General features: G+C 44.8%; 1 protein-coding gene across 5 annotated transcripts in view; it reads left to right on the forward strand.

The window, feature by feature from the left end:
- The window catches only part of IQCG (IQ motif containing G), a 70997-nt gene that overhangs the window by 18780 nt on the left and 33320 nt on the right, over positions 1–18897 (forward strand). For all 5 annotated transcript variants that reach the window (XM_050779068.1, XM_050779064.1, XM_050779063.1 and 2 more), the window contains 3 exons: positions 2507–2739; positions 9000–9128; positions 16041–16122. In XM_050779068.1, coding sequence (XP_050635025.1) covers positions 2507–2739; positions 9000–9128; positions 16041–16122 — 444 coding nt within the window. The remainder of the gene's footprint in view (positions 1–2506; positions 2740–8999; positions 9129–16040; positions 16123–18897) is intronic.

Genomic DNA, 18897 nt, shown 5'->3' on the forward strand with positions numbered 1-18897 from the left:
AGGAAGGACAAACAAATGGGAAGACATTCAGTTAACAAATGAAGTCTTTTCAATGCTACCTGCTGTCAGCCTAACTTGCCATCATGGAATCTCAAGAATGAAAACGCTGAATTAATCGACAGTATTCAGCAGCAGTCACTTCTCCAGTAAATAAAAGAATGAAACTTTTGCACTGCTTTTTTCTGGTTTATTATAGTGACCTTTTACCCACAGAATTTTCTGACTCAACAGAAACCCCCCTTGGGATTTTGCTGTAGTGTAAATAGTAATATTTAGTATGTATAATTATGGTAACTTTACCATAATCATGTTGATTAATAGCAATTTAAAAGCCCATTTCTCAATATGTTAGTTTCATATCTTTTAAAAATTGTGAATCTCTTAAAATATTTTTTGGTTTTTATTTCATGGTACTATAGTTGTTCTGACTCATGAATTTGAGGATGCTGCTGCCCCGTAGGGCCTAGGCTATATATTTTTAAATGTTAGTATGTATATAGATGTTTTCTTTCCCAAAGGCTTGACATCCTTTAGCCTCTTAACAACCTTGAAAGGAAAGGTTAGCATTATCCCTCTCTTAAAGCCGTTTTTACAGCTAAGGCCATCTCCAGGTACATTTTCCTGTATTAGAATTATGAAATGAAAGGATGAAACATATATTAATTACCTGGTTCTACCATAAATGAGAGTGATTTGACCAAAGTTTGGAAAGAACTTTCTTGCAGGGAATACTGTTTTTCTTCTCTTTTTCTTTACAGTAAAAAACCCTGTCTTGTACATAGTGTGTGCAATATAAAATATATAAATTATATATATATAAATTTTTAGAGGCCAGGCATGGTGGCTCACGCCTGTAATCTCAGCGCTTTGGGAGGCCGAGGCAGGTGGATCACCTGAGGTCAGGAGTTTGAGACCAGCCTGGCCAAAATGGCAAAACCCCTTCTCTACTAAAAATACAAAAAAATTAGCTGTGCATGATGGTGCTCGCCTGTAATCCCAGCTACTCAGGAGGCTGAGGCAGGAGAATTGCTTGAACCCGGGAGGCAGAGGTTACAGTGAGTGGAGATTGTACCACTGTAATCCAGCCTGAGCAACAGAGTGAGACTCCATCTCAAAAAAAATGTTTTTTAGTGAGTCAACTAGAACACTTAGCTCATTTCTTTAATTTTATTCTAAAAATTCACATTTCTTTCTAGTAATAGGTAAGTCAGGCCATGTGACACATTTGCGTCCTTTTCCAGATGTCCAAGTATAAAGGTAGAGGAATAGTGGTTAGGGAACTCAGAAAATGGGACATCCCAGAGGTCACAGTGAGACGAGATCGTGCCACTGCGCTCCAGCCTGGGCGACAGCGAGACTCCGTCCCAAAAGAAAAAAGAAAAAAGACAGTGGGGCCTCCTAGACCTTACATTTTCCCCTTATTGCCTTAGACAGAATCTAAAATAATAACCGTTTATTTTACCAGCGGGAAATGGGGACACAGAGATGTTAAATAGTTGCCCAAGGTCAATACAGTTGAGAGATGGAGCTGGACTCAAACACGGTTTCAGAACCCACATGTGTAGTCACTGCATTGTGTGGCCTCTCAGTGGCTCAAGCGTTTAGCCACAGTTTAATTTACACGGGCATCATCAACTGAAAGGCATATGCTGTTCCTGTGGTCCCTTAATATTCAAGTTTGGGTCTGAAAAAGAAATGATTTTGGCTTTTCCCTCCACGATCCTCAAAATCTACACCATGCCACTAAATGTACTATCAACCTCTGCTTTTAGTGTGATTCTCCTTTTTTAATTTATTTTTCATGTTCATATGTTCAATGAGCATTTGCGTCTCTGCTATATGCTAGTCATTGTTCTAAGCAATGGGACTGTAAAGATGGCCACATTTATTGAATATCCAATCTTGTTCCAAAAATAACTTGAGACTAGTCTTCAAAAAAAGTTTTTTTTGAAGGGGAACCAAGATCGCTAAGACACTGTCCCCTCCCTCCTAGAAACCACGACCTGATGGAGATACTTTATAAAAAATTACAATATGAGAAATGCCTGCTAACAGAGATATTTCACAAAGAACTTTACTTTTTTTTTTTTTTTTTTTTTTTTTTTTTTTTGAGTTGGATTTCACAAAGAAGTGCTTCTCGGCTCAGTGCAAGCTCCGCCTCCCGGGTTCACGAGCCTCAGCCTCCCGAGTAGCTGGGAGCAGGCGCCCACAACCGCGCCCGGCTGTATTTTTAGTAGAGACGGGGTTTCACCGGGAATGTGATCCGCCCGCCTCGGCCTTTTTGAGAGAGGGTAGCAGGTGGTAAGTTGGGGAATGACAGAGAGGGGGAATGTTGTGTGAAGTTAGCAGCAGGGCATGGTTTGGTGTGGCTGAAAAAGGGGCACATTTTCTTGGAGGATAGGGTAGAAGTCAGAGACGATAACATTGAAAAATGTAGACAAAGGCCTCTTTCTTGTGGTTGTCTCTTTAACAAAATTATTTCTAATACTGTTTATTGTTTTAAAAGAAAAGCAGAGAAATGAATCTAGAAGGAAAGAATCTAGACAAACTTCCAGTGGCTTCAACAGTTACAAAAACACCCAGTCCGTTAATAACCAAGGAAAGACCCAGCTTGCCAGAAATCAGACAAGGAGGCCAGTTCGCTGTGGAGTTTTGCAAGACTCAGGATCTTCTCTTCAAAAAACCTGCAAGGCAGACCATCATGACTACGGAGACACTGAAGAAAATTCAGATTGATAGGTAAGGAGGGAAGACATTTGGCAGTGGACTTACGTATTTATACATAGATGAGAGAATGGGTGCCCGGGTGGCTGACTGCTCTCTTCTACGGGTTAGTCATTACTGTGTATGCAAAATGACTGCTGAGAATTAGCTCAAGACTGCCTAGAGGCAGGGTGATATGAATAGAAAGCAAGGCGGCTGTATGATATTGCATAAGTTATTAAGTCTTTTCTTTTTTGTTTCTTTTTTTTTTTTTTTTTTTGAGACGGAGTTTCGCTCTTGTCGCCCAGCTGGAGTGCAGTGGCGTGATCTCGGCTCAGTGCAGCCTCCACCTCCCGGGTTCAAGCAATTCTCCTGCCTCAGCCTCCTGAAGAGCTGGGATTACAGGTGCATGCCACCACGCCCGGCTAATTTTTGTATTATTTAGCAAAACCCCAGGTTTCACCATGTTACCCAGGCTACTCTTGAACTCCTGACCTCAGGTGATCCACCTGCCTCTGCCTCCCAAAGTGCTGGGATTACAGGCGTGAGACACTGTGCCCGGCCGTTTGTCTTTGTTTCCAATTTTTATTTTATTTATTTTTAAAATCTTTTTCTTTTTCTTTTTTCCTTCAGACGTATACCTGCAGACGGTTTATTTTTTAGAGACGAGGTCACTCTGTAGCCCAGGCTGGAAGCCAGTGGCTACTGACAGAGGTATCATACAGCATGCCGCCCTCAAGCGTCTGGCTTCCAGTGATCCTCTCACAGGGCTGGGACGACAGGCGCGCTGGCTGTTTTCAATTACTAAAAAATGCAGAGAATGGGCCAGGCGCCAGGGCTCACACCTGTAATCCTAGCACTTTGGGAGGCCGAGGCGGGCAGATCACGAGGTCAGGAGTTCAAGACCAACCTGGCCAACAAGGTGAAACCTAGTCTCTACTAAAAATACAAAAATTAACCAGATGTGGTGGTACATGCCTGTAATCCCAGCTACTCAGGAGGCTGAGGTAGGAGAAGTGCTTGAACCTGGGAGGCGGAGATTACAGTGAGCCGAGATGGCACCACTGCACTCCAGCCAGGGCAACAGAGCAAGACTCCGTCTCGGAAAAAAAAAGTGACAATGATAGCAACCTTGCAACATTAGTGTAAGGGTTAGAAATAAGGCTTTAGCCTAGTGCCTGGCACAAATTGGTAGCTATTGTGATGCTTTATCCATTAATAGCTACTTTATTTATTATTTATTTATTATTTATTATTATTTATCTTTATTATTTATGTGATGCTTTATCCATTAATAGCTATTTCTTATTATTCTATATAGCCAAATTCCAAACTGTGTTTTAATCCTGAGGTTTCTTAAAGGCAGTCTAAATTCCCATTGTCTCATAATTTTTTATCGTTTGCTGCCTCAGTGACAAAGAAGCCTGTTAAGAGGGTGTAACATTATGTTGAGAACTTTTGGTAAATGAGAGTTTACTGCAATTTCCCAGGGCCACTAGCTGTATCCAGTCTGAAGTCTGTTTTTGAAAAGTTTTACTGGAATATGGCATTGCCCATTTGTTTATACGTTGTCTGTGACTGCTTTCATGCCACAGTGCAGAGCTGAGTCATTGCCAAAGAGAACTTATGCCCTGCAAAGCCAGATGTTTACTATTTGTCCCTTTACAGAAAAAGTTTGCTGACCTCGGTATTAGACCCTAACCAAGGGTAAGATCTCTCTAAAGTCAATCTGGCCCAGATCTGCATCAGACAGAAAGGCATCCTGCTTATAAATTGCCCGGTTCATGTCCTTTTCATTCTCAGTGTGTGGCTCATATCTTTTCCTGAAAAACCCAAAATACCAGTCGCAATTATTTGTAGGGGATTAGTTTTAGATTTATATTCCATATGAAACCCAAGGTATACTCACAAAATGTACATCTCCACCAGTTATCCAGAATCAAAGTGGAAATCAAAATATCAAAGACATAAAAACTACAACAGGCCAGGCGTGGCGGCTCAGGCCTGTGATCCTAACATTGGGAGGCCAAGGTGGGAGTAAGGAAGGAGACCACTACTACTCCTGCTGCCCTCCTCCCCCCACCGTGCCTAGTTCACGAGACAGGAGGAGAGAAAAAGCAAAAAGCTAGAAAGAAACAAAAGTAAGATAAAAAGCCAGACAACCTTGGCACCACCACCCGAACTTGGAGTTTAAAAAAGTAATAATAATAACATCAACCCCTGACCTAAACTACTTGTGTTGTCTGTAAATTCCAGACACTGTATGAAAACAGCATTGTAAAACTTTCTGTTCTGTTAGCTGATGCATGTAGCCCCCAGTCATGTTTCCCACGTTTGCTCGATTTATCACGACCCTTTCATGTGGACCCCTTAAAGTTGTAAGTCTTTAAAAAGGCCAAGAATTTCTTTTTCGAGGAGCTCATCTCTTAAGACACGAGTCTGCTGATGCTCCCAGCCGAATAAAAAACCTCTTCCTTCTTTAATCCGGTGTCTGAGGAGTTTTGTCTGTGGCTCGTCCCACTACAGGAGAATTGCGTGAGCCCAGGAGTTTGAAACCAGCCTGGGTAACATATGAAATCTCATCTCTACTAAAAATCAAAAAAATTAGCTGGGCGTGGTGGTACGCACCTGTGGTCCCAGCTACTCTGGAGGCTGAGGTCGGAGGATCACACGAGCCTGGGAAATTGAGGCTGCAGTGAGCCGTGATTGTGCCACTGCACTCCAGCAGGGGTGACAGTGAGGCCCCATCTCAAAAAAAAAAAAACTGAAAAAGCAAAACAACAACAACAAAAAAACTACAACACTTTATGAATTTAAAATGGGAATTTGTAGGAAGTTTGTGTATGCTTTCCTTGCTCTACTCATCTTTATGTATTATTGTCTTATTGCATTGAATTAATAATTACTTTATCGTAACATACTACTGTCAAAAGACAAAATTGCAACAAATCTAAATATCTTAATTGGCTTTTATTCGCAATTCTAAATCAGGCAACACCTCATTCTATGAAGTAGAAGTACTGTTCTGATGACCTGGGCAGAGGAGGTTGGCTTTACAGGCAGAAAAGGGCTGAAGAAAGCAGAAACAGAGAACATAACGTGAATGGTCTTGTCGAAGTTACTTTCCTGGCTGCAGGTGGTGGCTCACACCTGTGATCCCAGCACTTTGCGAGGCTGAAGTGGGAGGAGCGCTTGAAGCTAGGAGTTCAAGACCAGTCTGGGCAACATAGCGATACCTCATCTCCACAGAAATGAAAAAAATTAGCTGGGCACGGTGGCGTGCTTTAGTCTTAGCTACTCAGGAGGCTGAGGCGGGGGAGGACCACTCAAGCCGGGGAGGTAGAAGTTACAGTGAGTTATGATCATGCCACTGCATTCCAGCCTGAGTGACAGGGTGAGACCCTGTCTCTAATTAATTAATTAACAATTTAAAATAACCACAAAGTTACTTTTCTTTTTTTTTGGAGACAGTCTCATTCTGTTGCCCAGACTGGAGTGCAGTGGCACGATCCCAGCTCACTGCAACCTCCGCCTCCTGGATCCAAGTGATTCTCCTGCCTCAGCCTCCCAAGTAGCTGGGATTACAGGCATGTCCACCAGGCCCAGCTAATTTTGTATTTTTAGTAGAGACAGGGTTTCACCATGTTGGCCAGGCTGGTCTCCAACTCCCGACCTCAGGTGATCCGCCCGCCTCAGTCTCCCAAAGTGCTGGGATCACAGGCATGAGCCACTGCGCCCGGCCACAAAATTAGTTTTCTTGGAAAGATTAAAGCAGAGGGGACTTCCTTACCATGCCAGCTGAAACTGGCTATTCTCTCTCTCCTTCTCCCTTGAGTTCTTTGTTAAGGAAAATAGTAACTATAATTATTGCCAACTATGTCAAATCATTGAAGAGCAGTTTTAAATTTTTATTTTATTATTATTATCATTATTTTGAGACAGGGTCTCACTCTGTCACCCAGGCAGGAGTGCAGTGGCACAAACGTGACTCACTGCAGCCTCGAACCACCCTCCTACCTCAGCCTCCTGAGTAGCGGGAACTATAGGCATGTGCCACCATGACCAGCCTTTTTTTTTTTTTTTTTTTTTTAATTTTTGTGAGATGGGCGGGGGGGGTCTCACGATGTTGCCCAGACTGGTCTTGAACTCCTGGACTCAAGTGATCCTCCTGCCTCGGCCCCTCAAAGTGCTGGAATTACAGGTGTGAGCCCTCGTGCCCGGCCTAAACAGCAGTTTTTTTAACGCTCCACTTAGGAGAGTATCATGAAGAACAGCGACTAGGCGTTAGGAAACCTGGATTATATATTGCCAGCTCTTTCTCAAACTAGTTATGTGACCACGGGCAAGTCACTTAACTTTCCTGAACCTGGTTTACTCATCTCGAAAATGTGAACATTTGGCTGGGTGTGATGGCTAACGCCTGTAATCTTAGCACTTTGGGAGGCTGAGGTGGGCAGATCACTTGAGGTCTGGAGTTTCAGACCAGCCTGGCCAACATGGTGAAACCCTGTCTCTAATAAAAATACAAAAATTAGCCGTGCATGGTGGCACGTGCCTGTAGTCCCAGCTACTCGGGAGGCTAAGGCAGGAGAATGGTGTGAACCTGGGAGGTGGAAGTTGCGGTGAGCTGAGATCGCGCCACTGTACTCCAGCCTGGGCGACAGAGCGAGACTCCATCTCAAAAAAAACAGAAAGAAAGACCCAGAAGGAACATCATAATGAAATTGGAATTATCCCAGGAATGCAAAAATAGTTTAGCATCAGAAAATGTAAAAAAATAAATAAAAAGAAAGATCAATAGATGCAGAAAAGACATTTGGCAAAATTCAGCATGTATTCATCATTTAAAAACCAATACCAAAAACCTCTTAGCAAACTAGAAATTAAAGAAAACTTTTTTTCTTTTAGCCGAGTGACGTGGCCCACACTTGTAATCCCAGCTACTCAGGAGGCTAAGGCGGGAGAGTCATTGAACCCAGGAGGCAGAGGTTGCAGTGAGCCGAGATAGAGCCACGGCACTCCAGCCTGGGTAACAGAGCGAGTCTCCATCTCAAAAAAAATAAAAATAAAAATAAAAACATGTAAAACTACATGTATTACTTAAATAAAACACACAAACACATAATAAAAGTATCACAACATGCCAGGGAATAATAATCACCAAATTTAGAAGAGTGTTTATCTTTGGGGAAGATTGAGGAGACTGGGACTAGAGACTTCAGATATATCTGACATATGTAACCTTTAAAAAAACCCAAGTCTCTACCATGGTAAAATATTTAAATTTGGTGTTACATACATAAATATTCATTATTTTATTCATTATACTTTCTAAATTTTTGAAATATTTCATAATTTTGAAAAAGTTAAATCATTAAAACAAATTTTTTTTAAAAACCTAATCAAACTTTTGCGTTTTTTCTTTTTTTTTGAGACAGAGTCTGGCTCTGTCACCCAGGCTGGAGTGCAGTGGCGTGATCTCAGCTCACTATAACCTCTGCCTCCTGCATTCAAGTGATTCTCCTGCCTCAGCCTCTCAAGTAGCTGGGATTACAGGTGCCCACCACCACACCTGGCTAATTTTTGTATTTTTAGTAGAGAAGGGATTTCACCATGTTGGCCAGGCTGGTCTCGAACGCCTGACCTCAGGTGATCCACCCACCTCGGCCTCCTGAAGTGCTGGGATTACAGGCGTGAGCCACCGCACCTGGCCTGGGTCTTAACTTGTGTGACTTCTGTAGCCCTTTGTGAATGTAGGAAAATGCATATTTTTTATATGTATGTCAATACATATATATAAATATAATATGTATATATATTTTGAGACCAGGTCTTGCTATGTAGTCCCAGCTGATCTCAAACTCCTGGGCTCAAGCAATTCTTCCACCTCAGCCTCCCAAGTAGCTGGAATTAGGGTGCATGCCACTGCACCTGGCCTGAAAATATGATTTATTAATTAATTTATTGAGATGGAGTCTCGCTCTGTTGCCAGCCTGGAGTGCAGTGGTGATCTTGGCTCACTGCAACCTCTAACTCCCAGGTTCCAGTGATTCTCCTGCCTCAGCTTCCTGAGTAGCTGGGATTACAGATGCGTGCCACCACGCCCGGCTAATCTTTTTGTATTTTTAGTAGAGACGGGGTTTTACCATGTTGACCAGGATGGTCTTGATCTCCTGACCTCGTGATCTGCCTGCCTCAGCTTCCCAAAGTGCTGGGATTACAGGCGTGAGCCACCGCGCCGGGCTGAAAACATAACTGATTAACTCATTTTTTTGTTGGTCTGTTTCTTCTTACAGGCAGTTTTTCAGCGATGTGATTGCAGATACCATTGAGGAGTTGCAAGACTCGGGTACTTACAACAGTCTCCTGCAAGCTTTGAGCAAAGAGAGGGAAAACAAAATGCATTTCTATGACGTCATTGCCAGGTCAGAGTAATGGTTTACTTGCTTTGCTGTATTTTAAAGTGCTGAAACACTCTTACTGGAAATCCTTGAATGTTAAAGCAAACCAGCCATGTACTTTCCAGGGAAGATTACTAGAAGTCAGAATTTGGGTTTTCTTCCTAGTTCTGCTGGGACAGTAAGTCAGATTTCTAGGCCTTCGTTATCTGTGTTTACAATATGTCAAGACAATTCTTCCTTTTCTAGTAATCTTTCTTAATATTGAATTCGGCTGGGCGCGGTGGCTCACACCTGTAATCCCAGCACTTTGGGAGGCCGAGGCGGGCGGATCACGAGGTCAGGAGATGGAGACCATCCTGGCCAACATGGTGAAACCCCGTTTCTACTAAAAATACAAAAAATTAGCTGGGCGTGGTGGCAGACACCTGTAGTTCCAGCTACTCAGGAGGCTGAGGCAGGAGAATGGCGTGAACCCAGGAGGTGGAGCTTGCAGTGAGGCGAGATCGCACCATTGCACTCCAGCCTGGGTGACAGAGCGAGACTCCAGTTTAAAAAAAAAAAAAATTTTAATTCATTGAAAATCACTGAACAATAACAAATGAATGCCAAGGACAGTTTTTCTTTTCCAGAACGTTTCAACTTATGAATTCTTTCTAGAACTGCTTTTTTTTTTTTTTTTTTTTTTTTTTGGTTTGTTTTGTTTTTTTGAGACGGAGTCTTACTCTGTCGCCCAGGTTGCAGTACAGTGGCACGGTCTCAGTTCACTGCAACCTGTTTCCCAGGTTCAAGCGATCCTCCTGCCTCAGCCTCCCAAGTAGCTGGGATTACAGGTCTGCGCCACCACGCCCAGCTAATTTTGTATTTTTAGTAGAGATGGGGTTTCACCATGTTGGCCAGGCTGGTCTCGAACCCCTGACTGCAAGTGATCCACCCACCTCGGCCTCCCAAAGTGCTAGAATTACAGGCGTGAGCCACTGCACCCGGCCTGGAACTTTCTTTGGATGTCAATCCTGTAATGATTGATCCTGAATTTTTCTTGTCCTTTTTTGCTTATTTACCATCTGCATTGTTTTTATTCCATTCTTAGAGAGATTTCCTTAACTTTGTCTTCCAACTCTTTTTTTTTTTGAGACAGAGTCTCTCTGTCACCAGGCTGGAGTGCAGTGGCACAATCTTGGCTCACTGCAACCTCCGCCTCCCAGGTTCAAGTGATTCTCCTGCCTCAGCCTCCCTAGTAGCTGGGATTATAGGCACCCATCACTGTGCCTGGCTAATTTTTGTTTTTTTGGTAGAGACAGTGTTTCACTATGTTGGCCAGGATGGTCTCAATCTCTTGACCACATACATGATCCACCCACCTTGGCCTCCCAAAGTGCTGGGATTACGGGCTCTTTTTCTTTTTTCTCTTTTTTTTTTTTTTGAGACAGAGTCTCGCTCTGCCGCCCAGGCTGGAGTGCAGTGGCGGGATCTCAGCTCACTGCAAGCTCCGCCTCCCGGGTTTGCGCCATTCTCCTGCCTCAGCCTCCCGAGTAGCTGGGACTACAGGCGCCGCCACCTCGCCCGGCTAGTTTTTTGTATTTTTTAATAGAGACAGGGTTTCACCGTGTTAGCCAGGATGGTCTCAATCTCCTGACCTCGTGATCCGCCCGTCTCGGCCTCCCAAAGTGCTGGGATTACGGGCTTGAGCCACCGCGCCGGGCCTCTTTTTCTTTTTTTTCTGAGACTGGGTCTTGCTCTGCCTCCCAGGCCGAAGTGCAGTGGCATGATCACAGCTCACTGTAGCCTCAACCTGGGTCCCAGACCCAAGTGAGTAGCCTCCCGAGTAACCGGGACCACGGGTGTGTGCCACCATGCCTGGCTAATATTTATTTTTGTAAAGTCAGAGTCTCACCGTGTTAACCAGGCTGATCTCAAAACCGTCGGCTCAAACAATCCACCCACCTCGGCCTCCCAAAGTTCTGGGATCATGCCTGTAACCCCAACCACAACTGGCCTTATCTTCCAACTCTTGTGTTTAATTTTTCAAAATGTTATGCTAACATTGATTTCTAAGAGCTCTTCCCTGAGTTTTTCATTTTTTATGGTATCCTTTTTTGTCACTCAGGCTGGAGTGCAGTGGCATGATCTTGGCTCACGGCAGCCTCGACTTCCTGGGCTCAATCAGTCCTCCTGCCTCAGCCCCTCAAGTCGCTGGGGACGCAGGCATGACCAGCTAATTTTTTCTATTGTTTTGTAGAGATGGGGTTTTGCCAGGTTGCCCAGGCTGGTCTCGAACTCCTGAGCTCAAGTGATCTGCCTGTCTTGGCCTCCCAAAGTGCTGGGATTACAGGTGTGAGCCACCATGCCCAGCCTTCTCATATAGTTCTAAGAACATTAATTATAGTTGTCTGTCTTTGTTTTAAATTGTCTTCTGTTTCTTGTATTGTCTTTCTTCTCTCTGAGTTACTTTTTCTCCCATTTGTTTTAGTTCTGTTTTGTTTTGTTTTATTTTTGAGACAGAGTTTCACTCTTGTTGCCCATGCTAGAGTGCATGCGCCCCCCTCGGCCTCCCAAAGTGCTGGGATTACGAGTGTATGGCGCCTGCCTCGGCCTCCCAAAGTGCTGGGATTACAGGTGTATGGTGCCCACCTCGGCCTCACAAAGTGCTGGGATTGCAGGCGTATGGCACCTGCCTTGGCCTCCCAGAGTGCTGGGATTATAGGCGTATGGCGCCTGCCTCGGCCTCCCAGAGTGCTGGGATTACAGGCGTATGGTGCCTGCCTTGGCCTCCCAGAGTGCTGGGATTATAGGCGTATGGCGCCCACCTCGGCCTCCCAGAGTGCTGGGATTACAGGCGTATGGTGCCCACCTCAGCCTCCCAAAGTGCTGGGATTACAGGCATGAGCCACCACACCCAGCCTTCTGTTTTTTTGTTTTGTTTTGTTTTGTTTTTTAATTTACATCTAAATTTTTTAGAGGAAAATGTTACTCTGTCACCCAGGCTGGAGTGCGGTGGCACAATCATAGCCCACTGCAGCCTCAAACTCCTGAGCTCAAGTTATCCTTCTGCCTCAGCCTCCTGACTAGCTGGAAGACATTTGCCACTATGCCCAGCTAATTTTTTTTTTTTTTAAGAGACGAAGTCTCACTATGTTGCCCACGCTAGTCTCCAACTCCTGGCCTTAAGTGATCCTTCCACCTTGGCCTCCCAAAGTGTTGAGCTTATAGGTGTGAGCCACCGCACCTGGCTCTAGTCTCTGCTTTTAATGTTAGGGGAATTGTGTTGGGTCATCTTTGGCCGTCCGTTTGTATTTAAGAGTAAAGTGCAAAGAAGCTGATGGATGCTGTGCTTTGCGCATGTGAACAGCGCTGCACTGTAGCAAGGCTGGGCAGAAAAGAAAAGCCCATCTTATCCCTCGGGCACCATACGCCTGTAATCCCAGCACTTTGGGAGGTCCAGTCTTTGCTGGGAGGGGTGAGGGGCAGTGAAGAAGTAATGGTTACTCTCTCACTACCCGTGTGTTGAGAGCTGGACAGGGAAAGGCTGGGGAAACTCACTGTCCAGTGAGCAGAATGTTTTTCGGTCCTCCTGTTTTTAGCATGGCCCTTCATCTCCACCTCCAGCTGTGTCTGGTGTCTGTCTCCAAGTCCAAATCCTCGGTTCAACCATTCCAGGAAACCAAAACTGACCAAACACCCGTGATCTCCCGAGAGAAGGAAAGGCAGCTGCCTGGCCACAGGCCTGGGGAAGGGAATCAGGTCATCCTGCTCCTTTGCCAGACTTTCACTCACTCCCCCTGGATTTCACCCTGTGGCACGGTTGAGCCTTTGAAGATGTGTGGTGGCTTCATGTGCTGAGCTTTTCTGGGTGCCTGTAGCTTTATTCCATTTTCTTCTTCTTGGTTTCTCATTCTGTACACATTTAGATCTCATTTTTCTCTCATCTGCTTTATATCTTCTTTCTTTTTTTTTTTTTTTTTTTTTTTTGAGACGGAGTCTCGCTCTGTCGCCCAGGCTGGAGTGCAGTGGCGCCATCTCAGTTCACTGCAAGCTCCGTCTCCCGGGTTCACGCCATTCTCCTGCCTCAGCCTCCCGAATAGCCGGAACTACAGGCGCCACCACCTCGCCCAGCTAGTTTTTTGTATTTTTTTAGTAGAGATGGGGTTTCACCGGGTTAGCCAGGATGGTCTCGATCTTCTGACGTCATGATCCGCCCACCTCAGCCTCCCAAAGTGCTGGGATTACAGGCTTGAGCCACCGCGCCCGGCCTATATCTTCTTTAATTTTGCTGATGTCTGTCAGCCGCATCGTTTCTTCTCCCAATCTGTTTGTCTTCACAGGTTTACATCTTTTATTATTTCTTGCCTGTTATTTTAGTATTGTTTCAGGAGGGAACGGAGGGCTGGGCATGGTGGCTCACACCTGTAATCCCAGCACTTTGGGAAGCCGAGGTGGGCGGATCACTTGAGGTCAGGAGTTTGAGACCAGCCTGGCCAACATGGTGACACCCCACTTCTACTATAATACAAAAATTAGCCAGGCATGGTGGTGCGCACCTGTAGTCCCAGCTACTCAGGAAGCTGAGGCAGGAGAATTGCTTGAACCCTCGAGGTGGAGGTTGCAGTGAGCTGAGGTCACGCCACTGCACTCTAGGCTGGGCGACAGAACAAGACTCTGCCTCAAAAAAAAAAAAGAGGGAACAGAAATAAATGCGTGTGTTCACCTGCTAAATAAAACGAGAAAGAGCACATAGTTATGTCAAGTGAAGTTAGGGTGAAAATTATACCCATAATATAACTTAGTTTTGTAAGAGAAAACTTATAGCGTGTATTGACTGGAAGGAAATATAGTAAAATTTCAATGATAGTTAACTCCAGATAGTGGGAGTATGGGTGATTTTTATTTCTCTTCATACTTTCTTTGCATTTTCCAGATTTTCTAAAATGGGCACTTTTTTTTTTTTTTAATACCTTAAGTTCTAGGGCACATGTGCACAACGTGCAGGTTTGATCCATAGGTATACCTGTGCCTTGTTGGTTTGCTGCCCCATCAACTCGTCATCTACATTAGGTATTTCTCCTAATGCTATCCCTCCCCCAGCCCCCTACCCCTCGACAGGCCCTGGTGTGTGATGTTCCCTGCCCTGTGTCCAAGTGATCTCATTGTTCAATACCCACCTATGAGTGAGATCATGGCGGTGTTTGGTTTTCTGTCCTTGCAATAGTTTCTCAGAATGATGGTTTCCAGCTTCATCCATGTCCCTGCAGAGGACATGAACTCATCCTTTTTTATGGCTGCCTAGTATTCCATGGTGTATATGTGTAAAAATGGTTACTTTTATAATCTCATGTAAACCATATTTGTTTGTTCCAATAAACCTGTCCTTGGGATACTGAATTAATAGTAGAGGGAAAGTATTCATTCTGCAGCTTTCTTATCTATTTTTTGTGATCTACGAGTGGGAAGTACAAAATCTATAGTTTGTTTTGGCAATGACAATCTCAAGATTCTAGTTAACTCTGTGCTTTTAAAAATTCCTGTCTGGGCTCAGTGACTCACGCCTGTAATACCAGCACTTTGGAAGGCCAAGGCAGGTGGATCACCTGACGTTAGGAATTCGAGACCAGCCTGGCCAACGTGGCAAAAACTCCATCTCTAATAAAAATACAAAAATTAGCCAGTGTGGTGGCGCCTGTAATCCCAGGTACTTGGGAGGCCGAGGCAGGAGAATTGTTTAAACCCAGGAGGCAGGGGTTGCAGTGAGTCGAGATCGTGCCTCTGCACTCCAGCCTGGAGAACGGAGTGAGACTCTGTCTCAAAAAAAGAAAAATAAATACATAAAAATAAAAATTCTTGAGTAAAAATCTTTACCTAGCTGCAGTTTAGTGAGAAGTCTTTTTTGTTGTTTTGTTTTGTTTATTTTGGTATTGTTTTGCTATTTTTTGTTTGTTTTAAACCTAAATGATGGGATTGCTGGAGAGAAGCAGAAGGCTGTTTCTCAGAGCAGATTGAGAAACAGTCAAATAAAGTAGCTAAGTTCAGAGGCTCTGATGTCAGACAGTCCTGAGTTTGATTCCCTTTCTGCCATTTACTGTTTGTGTGACCATGGCAAGCGTGTTAGTCCAGGTCTTCTGAGAAATGGTTGCCAAGATGGAATTATTCACGCAAAGATTTTATCAGGGGAAAGATCTGCGTGAGAGAAAATGGGGAGGGAACCCTCAGAACCAGTGCAAGGCCGACCCCCAGTGAAGGAGAGGCTAGAAGACACGGCTGTGTTTGGTAAGGTCATCAGGAGTCCTTGAGCCAAAGTCAACCATCAGAGATGCCCTGGCTCCCCAGGAAAGGCCCGTCCCCTGCGATTCCTGCCACACTTAATAATGGGATGGGAGCAGTCTGTGGGCAGTGTGGCCTCGGCACACACAGAAGGTGTCAGAGCCTGGAAGCCGGGACCCTTGCTGATTTACGCCCCCTGTAGGTGGAGATCGGCGAGGCACATTCTCACATCCAGCACATCAGCTTACCTTAGCTGTCCACACCGCGTTTTCTCGTCGGTAAAATAGGAATCGGGCTGTTGTGAGGGTAAGAGTGTGTAATTAAAGTGTCCAAAGTAGAAAGGATTCTTCTTTCTCCTCTTGCTGTCTTTCTCTTCTTCACTTTTTCTCAGCAGCAACTATTTTAGATTCAACACTGATAAGCCAGAAAATCTTCCTCCAATCTATTAAAACAAATTTGTCTTTTAAAACGTGTTATTGAACATGTGTGAGGTGGACCAGCACCATTGGCATCCCTTGGGAACTCGATAGAGATGCATGTTTCAGGGCCCCTCCCAGACTTGCTGAGTCAGAGTCTCTGGGGGTGCAGTCGAGGAATTCGGTTTTCTTACGTGCAGGTGATCCTTGTGCACGCTAAGGTTTGAGAGGCACTGCTCTAAACACAAATCATTCTTATATCTTCTAGGGAGGAAAAAGGAAGAAAACAGATAATATCACTTCAAAAACAGCTAATTAATGTCAAAAAAGAATGGCAATTTGAAGTCCAGGTAAGAATTACCTGCTTAACACCACAAGTAACTGAGCTAACACAGCTATTAAATATATGGAAGCCATCTTAAGCAGAGAAGAGTTACGCATAAAAGATCGTTGTTTCTTCTGGTATTCCTTTACTATTGAAAATATAGCCGGGTGCGGTGGCTCATGCCTGTAGTCCCAGCACTTTAGGAGGCTGAGGCGGGTGGATCTCCTGAGGTCAGGAGTTTGAGACCAGCCTGGCCAACATGGTGAAACTCCATCTCTACTAAAAATACAAAAATTAGCCGGGTGTGGTGGCACGCACCTGTAATCCCAGCTACTTGGGAAGCTGAGGCAGGAGAATCGCTTGAACCCTGGAGGTTTCAGTGAGCCGAGATTGCGCCACTGCACTCCAGCCTGGGCGACAGAACAAGATTCCGTCTCAGAAAAAAAAAAAAAAAAAAAAAAAAAAAAAAACAGAAAATATAAAGAGAGCAACTAGAGAGCTGGCCTGGGTTGTACAGGTGTGTCTGGAGTATAGAGCCCTAGGAGACCCCATCCCCCTGGAGCTCTTAGTTCTCATCCTCGTATCCCACCCCACAAACACCCCCACACTCCCCCACAGGGGGCCTCGCCTCAGACGGTCTCTTGTATTCTCGCATCCCATATGGAAAAGTACGTTCCTGAAGAAGACATTAAGCACGTTATGAACCTTCTTTTACGTGGTGGTTGGGCTTTATCATGTTATTTATATTGTATTTTGAGGATAAAGTGGATTTGCGAGCTTTTGTGGTCATTAGGACCTAACCTCATATCTAGTTTACTTTTATAAGAAAATGCATCCCGAGTTTTAAGGAATGGACTTGCAAAACAAAGTTGGGGCTATAACCTAAGCAGTTAGAAACAAGTCATATTAGGATGACTGATAACTTTTCTATGAGCAGTTTAGAAAGTTACAGAGGATGGCCCGGCACGGTGGCTCACGCCTGTAATCCCAGCACTTTGGGAAGCCAAGACAGGTGGATCATGAAGTCAAGAGATGGAGACCATCCTGGCCAACATGGTGAAACCCCGTCTCCACTAAAAATGCAAAAATTAGCTGGGTGTGGTGGCGGGTGCCTATAGTCCCAGCTACTCAGAAGGCTGAGGCAGGAAAGTTGCTTGAACCCGGGAGGCTGAGGTTGCAGTGAGCTGAGATCGCACCACTGCACTCCAGCCTGGGTGACAGTGTGAGACTCCATCTCAAAAAAAAAAAAAAAAAAAAAAAAAAAAAGAAAAAAGAAGGTTACAGAGGATGGCCTGTTATCAGCTTTTCATTGACTAGCTGTTTGGAGAAGTTTATGCTTCACAGAAGGGAATTTTCATTATTCCCTACATAGATGTTGGAAAACTATTTTATTTATATTTTTTATTTTTATTTTTATTTTTTGATGGAGATGGAGTCTCACCCTGTCCACTCCATCACCCAGGCTGGAGTACGGTGGCGCGATCTCGGCTCACTGCAACCTCTGCCTCCTGGGTTTAAACAATTCTCCCACCCCAGCCTCCCGAGGAGCTGGGACTACAGGCGTGCACCACTGTGCCCACCTAATTTTTAAAATATTTTTGGTAGAGACAGGGTTTCGCCATCCAGGCTGGTCTCAAACTCCTGACCTCAGGTGATCTGCCCACATCAGCCTCCCAAACTGTTGAGATGACAGGCATGAGCCACCATAGCCAGCCTACGTATTTATTTTAGACACAGGATCTCACGCCGTCACTCAGGCTGGAGTGCAATGGCACAATTATAGCTCATTGCAATCCTGGGCTCAAGCGATTCTCGCACCTCAGCCTCCCGAGTAGCTGGGACTGCAGGGCACTCCACCACACCAGGCTGCGGTTTCATTGTTTGTAGAGGTGGGCGGAGGTGGGGTCTTGCTTTGTTGCCCAGGCTGGTCTCCGTCTCCGGGCCTCAGGTGTTTCTCCCTCCTTGGCCTCTCAAAGCACTGGGATTACAGGCATGAGCTGCCATGCCCAGCTGAGAGAATATTTTTATTTTATTTTATTTTTTCTGATTTTTGTTTTGTTTTGTTTTTGAGACACGGTGCTACTTTGTCACCTAGGCTGGAGTGCAGTGGAGTGATCTCAGCTCACTGCAACCTCCACCCCCCAGGCTCAAATGATTCTTCTGCCTCAGCCCCCAGGTAGCTGGGACTACAGGCACCCGCCATCACACCCAGATAGTTTCTTAAATTTTCGGTAGAGACAGGGTTCCACTACGTTGTCCAGGCTGATCTTGAATTCCTGAGCTCAAGTGATCTGTCCACCTTGGCCCACTGCCATAGCGCTAGGATGATAGGTGTGAACCACTGCACCGGCCTGAGAATATTGTACGTATATGTGGAATAATCGTTTTTAAGAGGTCACTAGGAGGTGGAAGGATCACTTGAGGCCTGGAGTGTGAGACCAGCTTGGGCAACATAGCAAGACTCCGTCTCTATAAATAAATAAATTATAAAAATAACCGGAAAAGTAAAAAAATTACCTGGATGTGGTAGTACACATCTGTAGTCCTAACTGCTTCGCAGGCTAAGGTGGGAGGACTGCATGAGCCTAAGAGGTCGAGGCTGCAGTCTCCCCGCTGCACTGTAGCCTGGGCGACAGAGTGAGACCATCTCAAAAACAAAGTCATTAGACTTTCTTTGAAGATATTATCTTTAAGTCTTCCAAGCAAATTGCATAACACCTTCTCTTATTTTGTATTTGCCAATTACAAAGCACCTTAGGTAGCTCTAGGTCTTGATGTCATTATCCCTATTAACCCTCTG

The sequence above is a fragment of the Macaca thibetana genome, chromosome 2 (genome assembly GCF_024542745.1).
Source record: "Macaca thibetana thibetana isolate TM-01 chromosome 2, ASM2454274v1, whole genome shotgun sequence".
Taxonomy (NCBI): Eukaryota; Metazoa; Chordata; class Mammalia; order Primates; family Cercopithecidae; genus Macaca; species Macaca thibetana.